Here is a 16,195-nt window from a genome sequence, read left to right as displayed (position 1 = left end):
GTCCTTCTGTAAATTCGTTCCAAGTGGATACGCCTGACAAGCTGACAGGCTACAATTCGTAACTTGCAATATGTGTCGTAAAGTGAATAAACAAGACGTTAATTAACTAATTTTTGTTAATTAGATGACTATGCGCTTCGATTTATCGTGCTACTAATGTCCGCCTCTTTGAATAACCCAGCTGAACGATAAGAATTATGCTATCTGCCACAGGCGATTTTTAACAAATCGGTAAAGCTTTATTTTGAACGCCCTCTATATTACTACTCTAACGCGATGGGGTGGCGGAAATTAACCACGAACGACGCAAAAAAAGAAAAAAAAAAAGCACGGATTCCTGCAGGGGCGCTTTATTCATCGATACTGTCAAATCCCATTGCAAAATAGAGTGGAAGGACAAGTATGTCCAGAATTCACTCGTCAGTGCTCGGGCCTTTGTCACTCTCGGCGAGAACAGCGTCGTCGCCCTTGTAAATAAGGCTATTGGACAGGAAGCACTACAGATGTATCCGCCGTTAAATGGCATGTGCGACCGCGCCAGTTTGAACACGGCCCCGTACGCGATAGCGGTGGTGACCGGTAGTTTACCTCATTGCAGTTTGAAGCGCTAGAAAAAAAGAAAAGAACTAGGTAAATCGCTGTCACGAACCCTAATATAACTCCATGCGTGTTGAGAGGCCATAAAGTTTGAAAAAGAAAATAAAAATGTAACTCACGTTATATTTATGCAAATTTGGTACGTGTCAACGCAAAATAGTCGAGCTGTTCAAACACTGACGTGTGATACTGAACACGCCGCAGTGCGCCAGCCTTCCCCACCGCATGAAAACAGCTGTGGAACGCCTCTTGAAATCGTTTCTCTAAAAGTGAATGGACTCCACTCCAACGGGTTTCCATAATGGATGGATAAGATAATGAATACATTTATTTCGATTGTTTGAAAAGAAAACGGCATAGTTGGCGGCTATAACGGCGAAGTGTCTTGAATATGAATAATTTTCTTTCGAGAAATGAGACCACCGCACCTGCTCCAACATGCACCAGCTTATCAAAGCTGGTTTACAGGCCCTCATGGCCGTAAACCGGACGTCGAGAAAAGCGGCGACGCGTGACGGGATCAGTTAAGCGCCGTCACTCACAGTCGTGTATGCAAATGTGAACCTGCAGCGAATGTTCAGTGAACTTTGTCCTAGTAAAATAACGAAGGAAGTAAACTTGCTGGCGTGGGTCGTAATCTTCCTGTCTGCGCACGAAGTCATAATGACAAGGATGCGGCTTCGCTGATTTTACATAAACGACATGCGGTAAACTGCTGCTAGTTGAACACGTGCTCCAAATTAACCTAAGCCCCCATTGTGGTACGCCATTACGCAGCACTTTACCAAAAGCCACACTGCACCATGCGCGTCGACAACCCAAACGACATACTACGCGAGGGTTACGGTGCTCTTCAAGGTCCCTGACATCTGATACGACCATCAAGTAAACTATTTCATTCACATTTTCACAGCTAGACGTGCACGTGCCCGAATCCTCATGCGTGCGCATCCCCCTTCTTTGCGAGATAATTGAAATATGAGCTTCCGGGATGCGTATCGTATCATTGTGCGCACTGAGTAAGCGTTCGAGGTACAGCCGAGACTGGACAGTTAGATTTTCCAAGTTGCGAAGGATATCCGTCGCCTCGCCTTGCAATGACACCAGTACACCTGAATCACTTGCAGTCGCCTCAGCCTCTTGTGACCGAGAACTGTCTTCCTCTCTCGAAGCGAGCATTCGCTCATGCTGCTGCGGAGCTGCGCCGATTGCCTCCGAGAATTTTTCGGCGGCTGCAACCACGGCGGCGTTCATAGTTTGGAGGCTAACCGCTAGTGTGGCGTTTAACTCTTGCAGCTGAGCGCCTTGGGTTCTGGTAGCCTGCGTGAGTTCGTTCACTTGGCTCTGTAGCGTCGGGATCTCGTCTTCGTACGCGTTTCCTGCTGGGACCTCGACTCCTCGCGCAGTCGGAGTGACGTCACGGGTGGCGGCAGCAGGTTGACTTTGAGGCGAGGACTCGGCGAGCATCGCAGATGAGAGGTTGCTTGCACAGCACCCACCCATGTAGTGGGCTGCTAGCCTAGCGTTTGGAATATTCTCGCTGCAGCGTTGGCACCGAGAAGTGTGGAAGGCGCACTCTTTCTCGAAGTGTTGCAGGAGCATCGCCAGGGGGCCGACGAAATCGCATCCGTGTGCTTCGTTCCAACAGTAAGCCTAAAATTGAAAAAGAAACCAAGCAGAATATTCTGTTAACAAAACTCGCTTCGCAGATATATCTTTGTCAGTGACTCACGGGTGCCCCGCACTTTCAGTGCACCGAAAAATTAAGGACGTCATCCGTGTCGGCCTAAAAGCCAGGTGATGGTAAAACCCGCATGACTTCAAGTACACGTGTTTGATAGTAGGTGCCCTGGTCGCGGCTTTCACTACATTTTATTCATCTTTTTTTTTATTCGTTCCCCCTTCGAAAACGCCTTGCATGAAACAAAAATGATTTTCATATAATCGATTAAAAGTTGACAGTACAGTAACATAATTCCGCGCATAATTTGAAGTGGACGATCTTCTAAAAGAAGTACCTTGTTATCGTTATTCAAGCCAAAATTCATACTGTCGAAGCCAGAGATGGGCAACCACACAAGGTTCCTACGTCATGTCTTCGACCTCAACCTCAATCCGACCTCAACCCCACAAAGTGAGGTGAGGCTGACGACTGGTAGAAATTTCGCGAGTGAAGTCAACAGCGTTGGCTTCAACCATCAGCATGACTGAGCACTTAGCGTTTATCAACACTGTACATTCATGTGGCGCTGCGCTGAAAGGCTGAAATCAACACATTTTTCGCCCCGATGCCATCCCACCCCAAGATCTAGCAGCGTGAACTACAGATGTGAATAATAATGACAAAAGCACGCTTATAAGTTGTCATGACAATAAGTAATGAGTGATCTGGTCATCCTATTTTTGCTGGCGCAACGAAGAGGAAGTAACGAAACATAATTGAAAAGGGCATCTTGGGCACTGCCAAATTGCTGAGTCATGGTAACTGACGGCAGCGTTCCGACAAGCTTGCCGGAGCGCGGTGAACTCCGTGCATGCGCTCTGGTGGCCATAAGTCTCGGCAATGGTAAGGTGGTGACGCTACGCTATAGAACTCTGTTGTACGCCGTCGAGCGGGAACCTTGAAGGCGACCGCCGTCGTCTTCTTTAGCCGTCTTCATACCGTGTTGGCGAAGCAGCGTACTGACCAGGAGAAGGCGGAGAGACAAGAATACACGATACTCACTGCACTCTCTGTATTCTTGTATCTCACCACCTTGTCCCGATTAGTGCGCTGCTTCACCAACACGGTATGATGATTCCTCACCAACTCGCCCATCTTTCCCCATCACTGAACATCTCTTGCCGTAATTATCTGGCCCAGCCGCTACAGGGGAACAGGGTGGAGAGAGAAGGGGAGGGTTGTGCTGCCCTCGTCCTGTCTGAGCGCTCCACCAGCGTATCCTTTACCGGCTCGAACGAGCCTCTGCAAGAGCCAGTCAGCTTTCAGTGAACTTTCATCCCCCATATACCAGTTACCTCCGACCAACGACGAAAACGGTCGAAAGAGCCAAAGAAAGGTATTCGATATCATATGAAACGACCTTACAAACACCAAGAGACGCATTCCTTACTGACGTGCGATCAAATCCCGACCACGGGGGCCGCATCTCGCTGGCGGCAAAATGAACCAACGCTTGTGTACCGTGCAAGGGAGGGGGGGGGGGGGGGGTGGTGCACGGTTACGAATCCCAGGTGGCGCAAATTAACCCGGAGTCCCCCGCTACGGCGCGCCTCAAATGAGGTCCTGGTTTTCGCACGTATAACCACAATTTATAATGTTGATGTCTTGCTGCTGAACGCTGAAGTTTGCTCAACACAAAGCTCGAGCTCGGTATAATGCTCTTGCTTCGTCGTTCGAGCGCCAGCCTTGCCTGGCGAATCTGAATCGCGTCCTTCCACTGGAGTTTCTTGCGCAAGCTATAGGCGACAGGGGTACACTCTAACAGGGGTGTTTTCGGGCTAATGTGGGGCAGGGAGCTTCATCGCACAGCCTATGTCAAGCGCTGGAACGTGTGCATCTATGGTAGCTCGCATTCTATGGTAGCGAGCTACCGTGAGACAGCTTAAGCGCAAGGTGACTCATCCCACCGCAGTAGCGTCGATACCACCGACCGGTGTTGTTACGCCGGCTCGCGAAATTGCCACTAGAGCAATGCGATATAATCCCGGTGCTCGGCCTTTTGCTGCCATTCAAATTAGTCTCTACACTGCAAAAAAAAAAAAAAGTTCACACCCTTTTGGGTCGTATCTTCTTCCCAAACAATAATCATCTACCTTGCTTGCGTTTCCTTTCTTGAAAACTCAGCGCTGAATACTTTCCTGCCGAGAATGCTTAGTCACGCTGACAACGCTCAAGCCTTTCGTGACTAGGAAGTACCGGGCTCGCAGCGTTAAAGAAATTAAATGCCGACAAGACAGATAAAGATTATTGTTTGGGGACAACATATACGGCCCAAAGGGTGTGAACTTTTGCTAGAGTATACGCGCTCCGCTGGAAGCAAAGAAAAAGTGACGCAGGTGAGGAAGCAACAGCCCATGCCAGCGATATCGCGGTGCACGAGGCATAATGGCACCATACTCGCGAAGAACACTCGTTCAAGGTAGGGAAGCTCAGACAGCATGGTAGTTATGGGTAGTACATGGATTTGTACAAACTTCGTCCTTCTGGCCTTAAATGGCTTCGTGATTTTGTAAACCCGCCATTTTCAACGAAGTACTGTCTATTATATAATTAAATAATATCAATAAAGCTGTCCCTACCCCCCGCGTAAGATGGTGAACCGGACGCTCGTCTGGTTGACGTCCCTGCCTTTGCTCTCTTTTCTTTCTCTGCCGTCCCGAGGTTATGACTGCAAGTTAACCAAAGTCGGCGGCGGACTGAGTGGCATTGGGGGCCCACGGCAAACCGAAATATGAGACAGTGCACCGTGACATAGGCTGAGCCTCTTTCGAAGTCCGGAGAAGCGCTGAACAAAATTCGATTTGAAGAAACACCCGAGAACGTGGCAAAAAGAAACGGGCTGCTAAACTGCACAAATATTTCCACCTCAAGATCGTGGACACAGAATGGACACAAGGGTGAAGAAAGTGTGGAACAAATACAGGGTGACAGGAGGTGTAAATAGACAACCTCAAGTTATCAAACAGGATGCGAGAGAAACAGACAGTGTACTGGATGCAAAGGTTACGGAATGTCCGCTTGGCTTCGACGTTTTTGGAGCCAAACGCACCACGCCGGTCTCGAAACGTTCGAATCGTCCGTGCCCCGGCCGAGCCTGAGCCGTCCATACCGTGATAGCACCGCAGCGACGGCGACAACGGCATCACCGACGGCCGTTACAGCGATAGCTAATTTTGCAGCATAGAGATAGTTCAATGAAGAGACAAAATAAAAGCAGAGGCAGGCGAAAACGCTACCCCTCAATATATCTAAACGATGATAAGCTGAACCAGGCTATAGATCTCATTTTGGCCGTGTTATGTCGCTCTGCCAAGTTGCTATACGAGGCCATATGCAACTGCCTGTCGCCCCCCTGTTTCCAAAAAGACGCGATTAGAAATCATCATTCAGCGCAGACGCATTTAGTGTCGCCATGTTCACGGTCGACTGTACTTAAGGTAGCCAGCCTTGTTAACAGCTAAATTTACAGGGTGTTTCAGCGAACACGTTCAAAAATGTTGAAGATGGCCTTTGGCAGATGGCACAATTCTAGTTCATGGGCTGGTCTACTCGAAGAGTAAATTACAATATGGACAAGAAGGTAATTAAAAACTTCATTCGTGAATTTTTCTTAATTGCCCGATTTTTTGTGCAAGTCATGTCTGCTTCTTTGAGTAGACCAGCTCATGAACTAGAATCGTGCTATCTGTCACAGGCAACCTTTTGACATTTTTTGAAGCTGTTCGCTGAAACACCCTGCGGATACTGAACTGTTCGAGATCGGGAGCCAACAAAACATGAATTTGGACACACAACGAACATAAACTGAAAGCAGTTAGCAATAGATTTCCCCTAGCTCTCACGTGGCGTGACACGTGCACTGACCTTCAGGTTCGGCTTCTTTCTATCTGGGAGCTGCAACTTCTGTAACTCGTCCTCGCAGAACAGTTCCCCGTCCAGAGGGCAGGCGCTTCCCCCATCTTCGACGACGCTCCCTGCCTGGCACTGCTCGCACAGCGCGTGGAAGCAGGGCAACAGCACCGTCGTGCTCGAAATCACGTGGCACACACAGCACGCGTGACGAGCCAGCATCAGCTCGTCGGCGAACCGCGTCGGGCGCCAGTTGACACCGCTCACCGTGTCGCACACTCGGTGCAGAGCTGGCCGTCCGTGATGAGGCATGGCAACGACGGAGAGAGAATGCCGGGGCCTCGCACAGGCGGGCGCTTCTTACGTTTGTTCACAGTCACGTGACTGCCGATAACTTCGACAGATGACGCGGCCACGAGAGTGGCGCAGCCGATAGCAGCGTCCTTGAAGTAGTATTTCCCGCTAACCCAGGTTGCCGCTCTGCGCACTCTGTCAGGAAGAGATTGCGAAAGCAGAATTTAATCACTTGCGCTCGTATTTGTAGCATAGCAGTTCGGTCCTTCGGCGGTTGTTTTGCAAGCTGGCTTTGCGACTTAGGCTGCCACCACACCGCACCGTCAAGGAAGAACTTCATTCTATGGCATGCGGCAGTCCTCGCCTGCTTCGCATCTGCCAGTCGCCAGAAGCAATGACCGTAGGCGCCGAGGGTTCACTAATGCGAGCCTTCGCGGTCACCTGACCAAAAAAAAGGATAATAAATAAATAAATTCGGTAGACACTTTGGGCTCCTTACGTATCAGAATGCGAAAGCATTATAGTCGGTTTAATCACGGATTTTTTCGCGCGATCCTTGTCCGCGCAAGCTCTGGCCTGAGCTCTAACTGCGCCTCGGTAAGGCCAAATCAAGACGCGATCGCTTTCCCACGAGGAGTTCATAATTCTAAGGTCCGTTCAGTAGCGTTCAATTGGATATTAATGCATTTCATTAAGGCGAAAGCGTTAGGTGTTTATGTTGGCGATGACCTTTCGATGACCTTGATGAAACTGCGCCGTGACGAAAAATGGCCGACGCGGCAGAGTAATAAAAGCACGACAGTGAATGTTCGGCTTGACATCACATTTCTCAGGGAGACTCCCGTAAACAAAGCAAATTAGTGGCTTTGAAAAGAAAATTTGGTACATATTGGCAACGCCTCCTCTAACTATATGCCAGTCAAACGGGCGGCGGGAGCACTGCTGAGCCCTTTCCTACCCCTCTCTCAGGGCGGCCGCTAGAGGCGCTGAGGTCTGACACTACGCTCCCTCCTCTGAAGGTAGGCCCAACGCCTCCGTAAGCCGCACTCGTAGTGCTGCGGTGTTCTTATAGTGTCTGCTTTCTTGTTGTAAGCATATATAACGCTAAATACTGCAATTATACAGTATTGTTGCGTGCCGTTGTGCACGCAGTCAGCGTAATAAGGAGCCAGGTGTCTCGTTTCACGAGAAAGAGCAAGCGTGAGCACTCTCTGGCAAAGAAAACCTATCATGCACTCGTTATAACAACGACGTCGAATTTCGAGTGCATTCGACATCTGTTTCTTGTCAGAAAGTTCGAGTTTGTGTTGACGAGAAAAAAAAAATGTCACAGTTTCGCCCTAAGGGCGAAGCAATGCATGCGATAGCAACACAGCAATGTCATACGAAGTAAGGTGAGCGGCTTTGGTAGCAATATGAATTGTAGTAAACATGAGCTGATTAAGTAAGCAGGTGTGCTGCGGCGTAAGTAGACCGACATGAAGAAAGACTCGATGACCACGAGAAGGCGCGTGTGAAACGGTGGTGTTGATGAGAAGCGCTTCCCGTGGGCAGCGCGCGTGCGAAGGGACACACCTGTAGCGCTGCACTGCCGATCCGGGCAGCATTACATGTGTAGCGTGCGTTGGAAAATGTGACCCGACTATTAATAACTGAATGAACAAGCGTGGTGTGAGCGCGCACAAACAAACATGAAGAGATCACACTGAATGACTGCAGACAACGACTGTCAAAACGCTGGCAGCAAGCATACGCCGCTGCGGGCGAAGGTACGTGCGGTCTATCGCTTCAACAGAAACTGAGCCGCGAATGCACGCGGCGCATAGAGGTCAGAGCCGTGTGGAGATAAGAGACGGTGCGGCGAGCGACGAGCGCGGTTGTTGGCAGAAGAAAAGTGCGCCCCCCCCCCCCCCCCCCCCCCCCGCTTCCTCCGGCGCTGGCTTCCCGCTTCCTTGCTTGCGCGTGGGAGAGATAAGAGACCGTGCGGTCGAGCGACGAGCGTGGTTGTTGGCACAGTAGAAGTGCCCCCCCCCCCCCCCCGCTCCCTCCGGCGCTGGCTTCCCGCTTCGTTGCTTGCGCGTGGGGGATTGAGTGCGTTCGCTCTCCGTGATAGCGCGCGTCCCAGCACGCTTGCGCTGGGGCATACGGCGCGCGGTGAAGATTTTATCTATACGGAACCTCACGGCGACGGCGACGGCGACGGCGACGCCGACGGCAGAAATCCGGTTGAAGTGTCCATATAATTGCTATCGCAATAAAATATCAAGTGACCCAATTAAATCCTTGTTTGGATTCCTGCGCAGAAGTGCCATGATGCGCTGGATCTAAAAAAAGTGCGGTATACGGGCTGGAGAGAATGCTCACGACTGAAATTGTCGCTGCTTCGAGTAGTAACGTGAAAAATTCATCCGCTTTCCCAGCCAAAAAACTAATTCCATCTAACCAGCACCGAAGCGATGGAGCAACCAGCAATAAAGTTATGGAGAAGCTTTTCAGTGTAGCAGAGAACTGTATGACCAATGCGCCAACACAATGCCGCTTGTTTCAAACGCGGACGTGGCCAGTGCAGCCTTAATAGGAGGGTTCAACGTTTGCGCGGCAAGTGAGCGAATCCCAGGCGTAAATTCCATTTCGCTCCTGCAGGCGCCGAAAAGCAACATTCCCTTACACGGTCTCATCGCTCACCGCAACTGAGGACTTTACTACCCGAACGAGGAGCTGTTAAATGTTCTGAGAGGGCTTCGGAAATTTGCTGAAACCGTGCTCTACAAATGAAGCTCTATTGCTAAGCCGTTAGAAGTCTGCGTTGAAAGAAGCGTCCGGGCTCTTATGGAACTTCTGTGCTTCGTTGCGAAAAGAGCGATGACAAAGCAAAGAAATATACTTCTCCATCTCATCGCAAATAAGTTTGTGAAGCCCATTTTCACGAACTATGCCGTTGGAGTGACGGACAGAAACAGGGCGACTAAGCTTTTTAAGCAGAAACCATTGTCCCACAAAGTGTTGAAGCTATAGCTGGACAACTCTGTGAAGCCGTGATGTTCTTCTTCATAAGGAAGGAGACAATGCGTGATCATTTTTGTCGCCCACAGTAAGGGTGAAATAAACACAGTTTATACTTGCGTCTCTACTACGCGGCGTCCTTCATTTTTGCATGTTTATCGAAACAGACTGATCGCTCTTGCCGGTACTTCCAGCTGCTTACTATTTACTTCGCACTGATGCGAAAGATAATTAACATCTACATATGATAATCTGCTAACAGCCACAGCAGATGTTTCAATTTTAACGCCCAAAATGTTGAACGAGAGGCCGCTGCTGTGTCCCGCCCCCTTCCCGACCCATACAAGCGCCACGCAAGACAGTGTCAGAGCGTGGCGCCACCCCTCTGTGAAAGCGCGCAACTCCACGGCGGAACGTCAGAAAAGGGAGAGCGAGCCGTCTGCCTGGCATTTAGTTCGAGGAGGCATTGATATTGGTCTGGGTAACGAGCATCGTTAGAACACCCTCCGAGGAGCTTGAGAGAAATGCTAAACCTTCCTATAGTTGTCAATGCTCCGACATCTTTCAGGCGTAATTGCCGAATTTCTTTATCACCTTTCTTTTCTTAACTGCAAACCGAACCTGTTGAAGTTAAGTTAGCAAGAACCACGGCTATGTAAATGTACATATAGGAAAGATTTCAGCTTTGCAGAAATGCTGCCCCTGAGGCGAGAGAAGCTGTGGAAATCACGCATGCCATAGACGGTCTCCTGGCTACCCTTCAGTAGCCTGGACCACTCTCTGGTATGATGGAGAAACCGTGATGAAGTGCACGAACTGTTGACTGTGCAGCAGCCATCACCATCCCTCTTGACATGCCACCTTCGTCTTCCTAGCCTCTCTCAGTCGGTCCTCCAAAGCCCTTTCCCCAACGTGGAGTAGCAGGCTAGAGGCTCAGGTCAGCCTTTCCACTTTTTTCTCGTTAAAGCTTCTCTCTCTTGGTAATGTCGCGTCCTTCTGCAAAACTTAATGTAAGACATAGAAGCCGGACCGAACATTCACCGAAGAAACGTAGACACGTGTTCGGCGGCTCGTCTTGTCACTGAACGTAAACAGGATAGTTCAAGAACAGCAAGAAACCAAGTAAAGAGAGATGCAGATAAATTGGATGCAAAAGGCAGCGAGCTTAACCGGAAGATAGTTGTCCAGTTTGCTACCCTGCCTTGGGGAATGGGTAAAGGAAGACAGAAAGATAAAGAAAAATGCACACGCATAGAAAGAGAGGGAGATGATTTTTTTTGTAATTAGCAGGTTGACTTCGTAACACTGCGAGCACCGCAGCCTATGTGTAAAGCTTCTTCTGTGCGAGCCGAACAACGTGCCCTTGCGCGGTTAAATACGCTTAAATGCGGCAGCTTTGTCGACACGCATTGAACAAAACGATCCAAGTTTGAACGGTCCGAAGAGCACATTTTAAGCAACAGAAGTGCTTCCATCTCGATTACACGACGCGTATGCGCGTATGCAGCCTTTCGCAGGCTTCACAACGTTGACACAGACTGAGAGATAAAAGCTTTGCGGTTGCCTACTATGCACTGGGTGATGCAAAGAAAACTGCAAGGCTTGTTACAGCTCTGCGATTTCAGGTCAGAATCAATGACCAACTAATGCCGCCAAGATCATTTGACATTACCCCGAAGCACCGTACACCCAACGTACCACTGAAATACATGCAGTAGGAATTCACAGCTTAAAATGTTGTTCTGAGCAACTCATGCGCAGCGCTTATAAACGCCTACAGCCACGAGTTAATGTAAGCCCTATCCTGCCTCGCATTACTAACTCCGTCTGCGTAATCGCATCTCGCGTAGTATCCTTAAACTGTTAGTGTACAAGTGTATGTCAGTGCCCACGTCTGCCCATCACACGTGGGCATTGTAAGCCACGAAGAGCTGGGCCAACTGGCATCTCACGCAAAGGAAAGTGTTATTTGGCCAAAAGTTATCTGGTAACTGGATGATGCTGCCCTGCTGATCCGCCTGATAAACGAGTTCCAGTTGTCAGATCGTTTCCTCCATGGGTTTATGGGCGTGGTTTGCCTCTCTGTCTTGGAGTTGTGTTGCTGCTGCTTCATGCAGGGTATATCATAATGGCTGAACGGTTGCACCGACCAGAGCTGGAAATCAGAGCTGTCTGTGCTTCCTGTGGTGCAAGCGAAACACTTTGTCAATTAGTATTGGAGTGTCCCTCCTACAGTACGCAGCGGAATGTACTTTAGAAAGAGCGTCATTCACTTAGAGAGAGAGAGAGAGAAAGAAGGAAAGACAAGGAGGTTAGCCAGTGTGAATACCGGCTTGCTACCCTGTACTTGGGATAGGGGCAAAGGGAATAAAAGCTTATAGAAGAAAAAAAAAACATTGAAGTAAGAAAATTTGAGCAATAACGCGACCCTACTTAATAACGCGTCATTCACTTAGCTTTCCATGTGAGACAGTAGATGATGGTTTATTTCCCGCTGGTCGTGCGTTCAAACGCGATCAAGCCCACGAGGCCCTTCGATCATTTTTGAAGGGAAAAAATGTAGACTTTGGTTTACAGCCTGACCTTTTGCTCTAATTTTGCTCTAATTTGTGTACCATTTAAAGGATGCTATGCGCCTAACAAAGGTCGCGGGGCTAACATCCATGTGTTATGTTGTGTCGTTCTACAACCTTCTTTTATTCTCGTCTTCTTTTCTCACCAGGTGCCTCCCTCTTACTTTATTTTGTTGTTCACTCCCCATTCTTTTTCTACGTACAGTTAGTCTTCTAGAGCCGGCTAGGCTGCGTCCATAGCAGCACAAGTGGGGCTTGGTATCGAGGCACCCCAAAGTCGGCAAGTATTCTGCCCCCCCCCCCCCCCCCCCCTTTTGAGGGATGCTGATAGCTAGCTGTGTTTCTCCTCCCTGTGATTGTTTTATGTATGCCACCGTAATAATAATCATAATTATCGAACGATACCAGGGGTTAGGGGAGGAAACAATATTGGATGGACGTGGAAAGACGTGGGTGACGTTATTATGGGTGCGCTTAATGTCAGCCTGTAATTCAGAACAAGCGTCTTTAGCCATCGAAACGTGGCGTTGTCTGTCGTCTGTTCCCTCTGCTTGTGTGTTCTGCTTAGGCTGTGTAGCAGGGCATTCATATTGTAAGTCAAATAAATGGCGAGCGTTGCATGGGGTAACAGTATAGGTCACTGGAAAGCGCGTCAACGTCCCGATCAGTGGTGTCCTGTCGTACCCCACTGAACACAGCTTTTAGTTTACTTACGCTGAAAGATTCGTTCATTCGATTGCAGTTGGGAGGGATGAACAACACTATGTGCCAGGCCATGCTTTCTGCTATGCACCGAATTGGATGCCTTGTAATATAATCCTTCTTATCATTACAGCATGCATGATGAGAGCTTCGATCAGCGTTTATCATCTAGTAGAACCGAGTGGTACAAATGAACACATCAGGTTTCGTCCACTCACATGCTATTCGCGCAGAAAGATATTCATTCGCTCTTCATTCAAACTACTGACGACAGATGACAAGTTGTGTGATGTGTTCTTGTGCAACGTTCCATGCTCCCAAACAATCCGCGCCACATGCGCACCAATTGTACGTGATTTATTGATGACAAAGCATCAAATGGCACATTTGGCGAAAAGTCCATCGTCGTCTGTAGCAGCCAAACGACAGATATTGCATCACGCCGTGACATTGCATTGCTGTCATTCTTCCATAAATTCATTCACTCTCACGGAATATCCCTACCATGCTTGAAACGCCACGTTTCCACATCGCGCAGATTGCACAATAATTTCACCTATACCCGTGTATATATGGTCGTGACGCAAGCATTTAACTTTTCACCACTGTCTCGCGCTATCCGTCTTTGGAACAGCCTTCCGGATAGCATTGCGTCACTCACAAATCATGACGCATTTCGCAGTACTTTGACGAAACATTTTACTTCACACTGATCCCAGTTAGCTAGTACATGGTTACTTATCAAAACGATGACGTTTTACATGCGTTGTTAGGCGTTATGCCTGTGTTATTTTTTTTTTATTTTGTATTCACTTTTTTATTTTTCGCTTTTTCACTAGCATGCAATGTGTAACGTCCTTTGTAACTATGTAACGTATATTGTAACTTCTTTTTTCACCTCTTGCTGTTTTTATGCAATGCTGATCTGTTAATTTCTTTTTCTTCTTCTTTTTTTTTTTTTTTGAAGATCTGTTTTGTTATACGCAAATTTCTTCGTTTTGTGCCAATGTTTGTTTCCTTGTAGCATCAATATCTTTTAATCGAGTGAGGTCTCTCTAAATAAATAAAAATTTCCCATTGGCTACGACGCCACGTCACCAGCGGGCATTGACAGAGCAGACAAGGCGACGCGACGCAGAACGTCTTTCATATGCAGCGAAGTGTGGCCCAGAACGCGAGTGTCTGTTGGCTCGAAAACACGAAGCGTAGCAGCTTCGAGCGAGGGCGACGAGCCTAAAGGAAAGTAGTGAACATTTAGCGCAGAAACGCGAAGGGCACGTGGTGTCGACACGGTGCAGTGAGACAGCAGTAGATCTGCAAAACTCGAGAACGTTACTCGCAGCTCAAAATTCGAAGTACCGCTGAGCGGCGTTCAAATGGACACGAATGCTTTCGCATTCGCAACTCGTAAGGAGTGCTCAGGTGTCCTGGTATCGTATTTGCATTCGCCCCCTTTATGTGGCGACACATTGACGTCTCGTTTCGCATCATAGAAAATATTGCCACCCGTCCGTAACCACACCGTAAACAACGTACGAAACGTGGGACGGGCAGCGACATTACGGCGTTGCAAAATCTTGTTCGAACGCACACACGCCGCAGTGTAATAGCAGACTGGGATTAATACCACCCAAACCAATTGAATTTTGTCTAACGTCAACGAACTTTAGCAATTTGAGTTGTTTAGGCGTGTTGAATATGCAAAAGCATATCACCAGAAGCGGTGGAAAATACAGCGCTTAATGATTGATTGGCGGGGTGATTAATTAATATGTTTGTTTGATGTCCAAAAATAACATCGAGGCTATGAGGAATGCCATATTAGGATCTCGGGAATAATATTGACAACCTGGGGGGTTCTTTAAAGGGACGCTAAAGAGAAATTCTTTCAGCTCAATTAGTAATTAACCTTTTTTTTTTAGAATACCAGGAGAGCCACTCTTATCGTAACATGATCCTTAGTAATCCAGAAAGGATTCCTGCATAATGATAAGCTGCATTTGTAAAATAGCTAAAGATGGAATATCGCAAATTTCGGGAACTGTTACTGAGTCTCGCAGCCCGAATACGAAATAATACATTGAAATTCCTGACGTCACGCTGACGTACCGGCTCTCGGGATGTGGGGTGAAATTTAGGAAGCCAAAGTGGGAATTCAATTTTTCTTTCTAAAAATAAGCCTATTATGGAAAACATGAAGTATTGAGTTCTGAAAGGACAGTTTATCAGACTTATATGACAGCGTTTCTTTTTACTATGGCACTATTGCGCACCCGAATTTCAACAGCAAGATAAGAATCACTGCATTTTAACGCCGTGATTACGGAGCCGCCATTATCAGCGCCGCAGTTCATTAGCAAAGCGGCTTTGTGAAGACACATATATTACAGTTGAATGCATAGATTTGGTGCACGAAGAGATATCTATCATTCTTCGAATACCAGTGCCATCAAACTGGCGTGTGCCCATTTAATGATCGCTCACGAAATCCAGATGACTACAAACCTCTTCTTTCTTCTTTCTCGGGTTTTACGTGCAAAAACCAGTTCTGATTATGAGGCATGCCGTAGTCGAGGGCTCCGAGTTAATTTTGACCACCTGGGGTTCTTTAACCTGCACTACAACGCAAGCACACTGGCGTTTTTTTCTTTTTTTTTTTTCTCATTTCGCCTCCATCGAAATGCGGCCGCCGCGGCCGGGATTCGATCCCGCGACCTCGTGCTCAGCATGGCGAGTGAGCCAGCGTGGCGGGTGACTACACTCTAAGAAAAATGCCGGCGAAAACGGGAGTAACTGGGCTGTTACTCCTAAAAAGGGCGCTTTCGTCCCTCAAAGGACTAACTGCAGGAGTGTGCGTGTCGTGTGCAAATTTTGGGGAGTAAGTGTTTAGTCCATGGGTCGAAAAGGGAGCAACGACAGGAAGAACGGCAACAGTTACTCCCCGTGCACTCCGCTGTTTTCGTCCGTGCGCGGAAAACGGTATTGTCTATAAATCTTGAATAATTTGAAGTTCGTGCACTGTCTATTAAAGTACATACAAAGCAGCACTATGTCTCCTCGTGTAAAAATATGCGTGAAACTTAAAATTTGGAGTGTGAAGAACCATGCAAGGCATGCGCAAGCCATAAGTGAACGATACACATTAAAGCCGCAAGTCATTGATGGACTGCCATATGCTCTTGGTCAATAGTACCTAAGTTCCTTCCGTTCCAAGGAGATTACATAAGTGAAACGATACGTAGCTCAAACGGGGGCAAGCTAAGTGACAGATGAGTTCGCATTCTATGTCGTCTTGCGTGCCCCGTATATGCGCGCACTACACGTACGTACATCGCGTAATGTCTCATCGCATAATCGCGCAACTTTCTTTTTGCAACCGCACGGTTGCAAGTAGACGCAACGTTAGACTCTCCCCGCGTAGCATACACAAAATGCTGAGTCTCTTGTATTGCCG

The 16,195-nt window shown here is 48.1% G+C and overlaps 1 protein-coding gene across 1 annotated transcript in view; it reads right to left on the bottom strand.

Annotated features, from left to right (window-relative positions):
* Positions 1–334: 334 nt before the first annotated feature.
* LOC125939685 (uncharacterized) overlaps positions 335–16,195 on the bottom strand; it is a 36,935-nt gene continuing 21,074 nt past the window's right edge. Inside the window, exons 2-3 of the mRNA XM_049657773.1 lie at positions 6,185–6,658; positions 335–2,250 (exon numbers count right to left, since the gene is read on the bottom strand). Coding sequence (XP_049513730.1) covers positions 1,132–2,250; positions 6,185–6,481 — 1,416 coding nt within the window. The 5' untranslated portion in view covers positions 6,482–6,658 and the 3' untranslated portion in view covers positions 335–1,131. The remainder of the gene's footprint in view (positions 2,251–6,184; positions 6,659–16,195) is intronic.

Source organism: Dermacentor silvarum, chromosome 10, assembly GCF_013339745.2.
Source record: "Dermacentor silvarum isolate Dsil-2018 chromosome 10, BIME_Dsil_1.4, whole genome shotgun sequence".
NCBI classification, from domain to species: domain Eukaryota; kingdom Metazoa; phylum Arthropoda; class Arachnida; order Ixodida; family Ixodidae; genus Dermacentor; species Dermacentor silvarum.
This window is presented reverse-complemented; position numbering and strand designations above follow the sequence as displayed.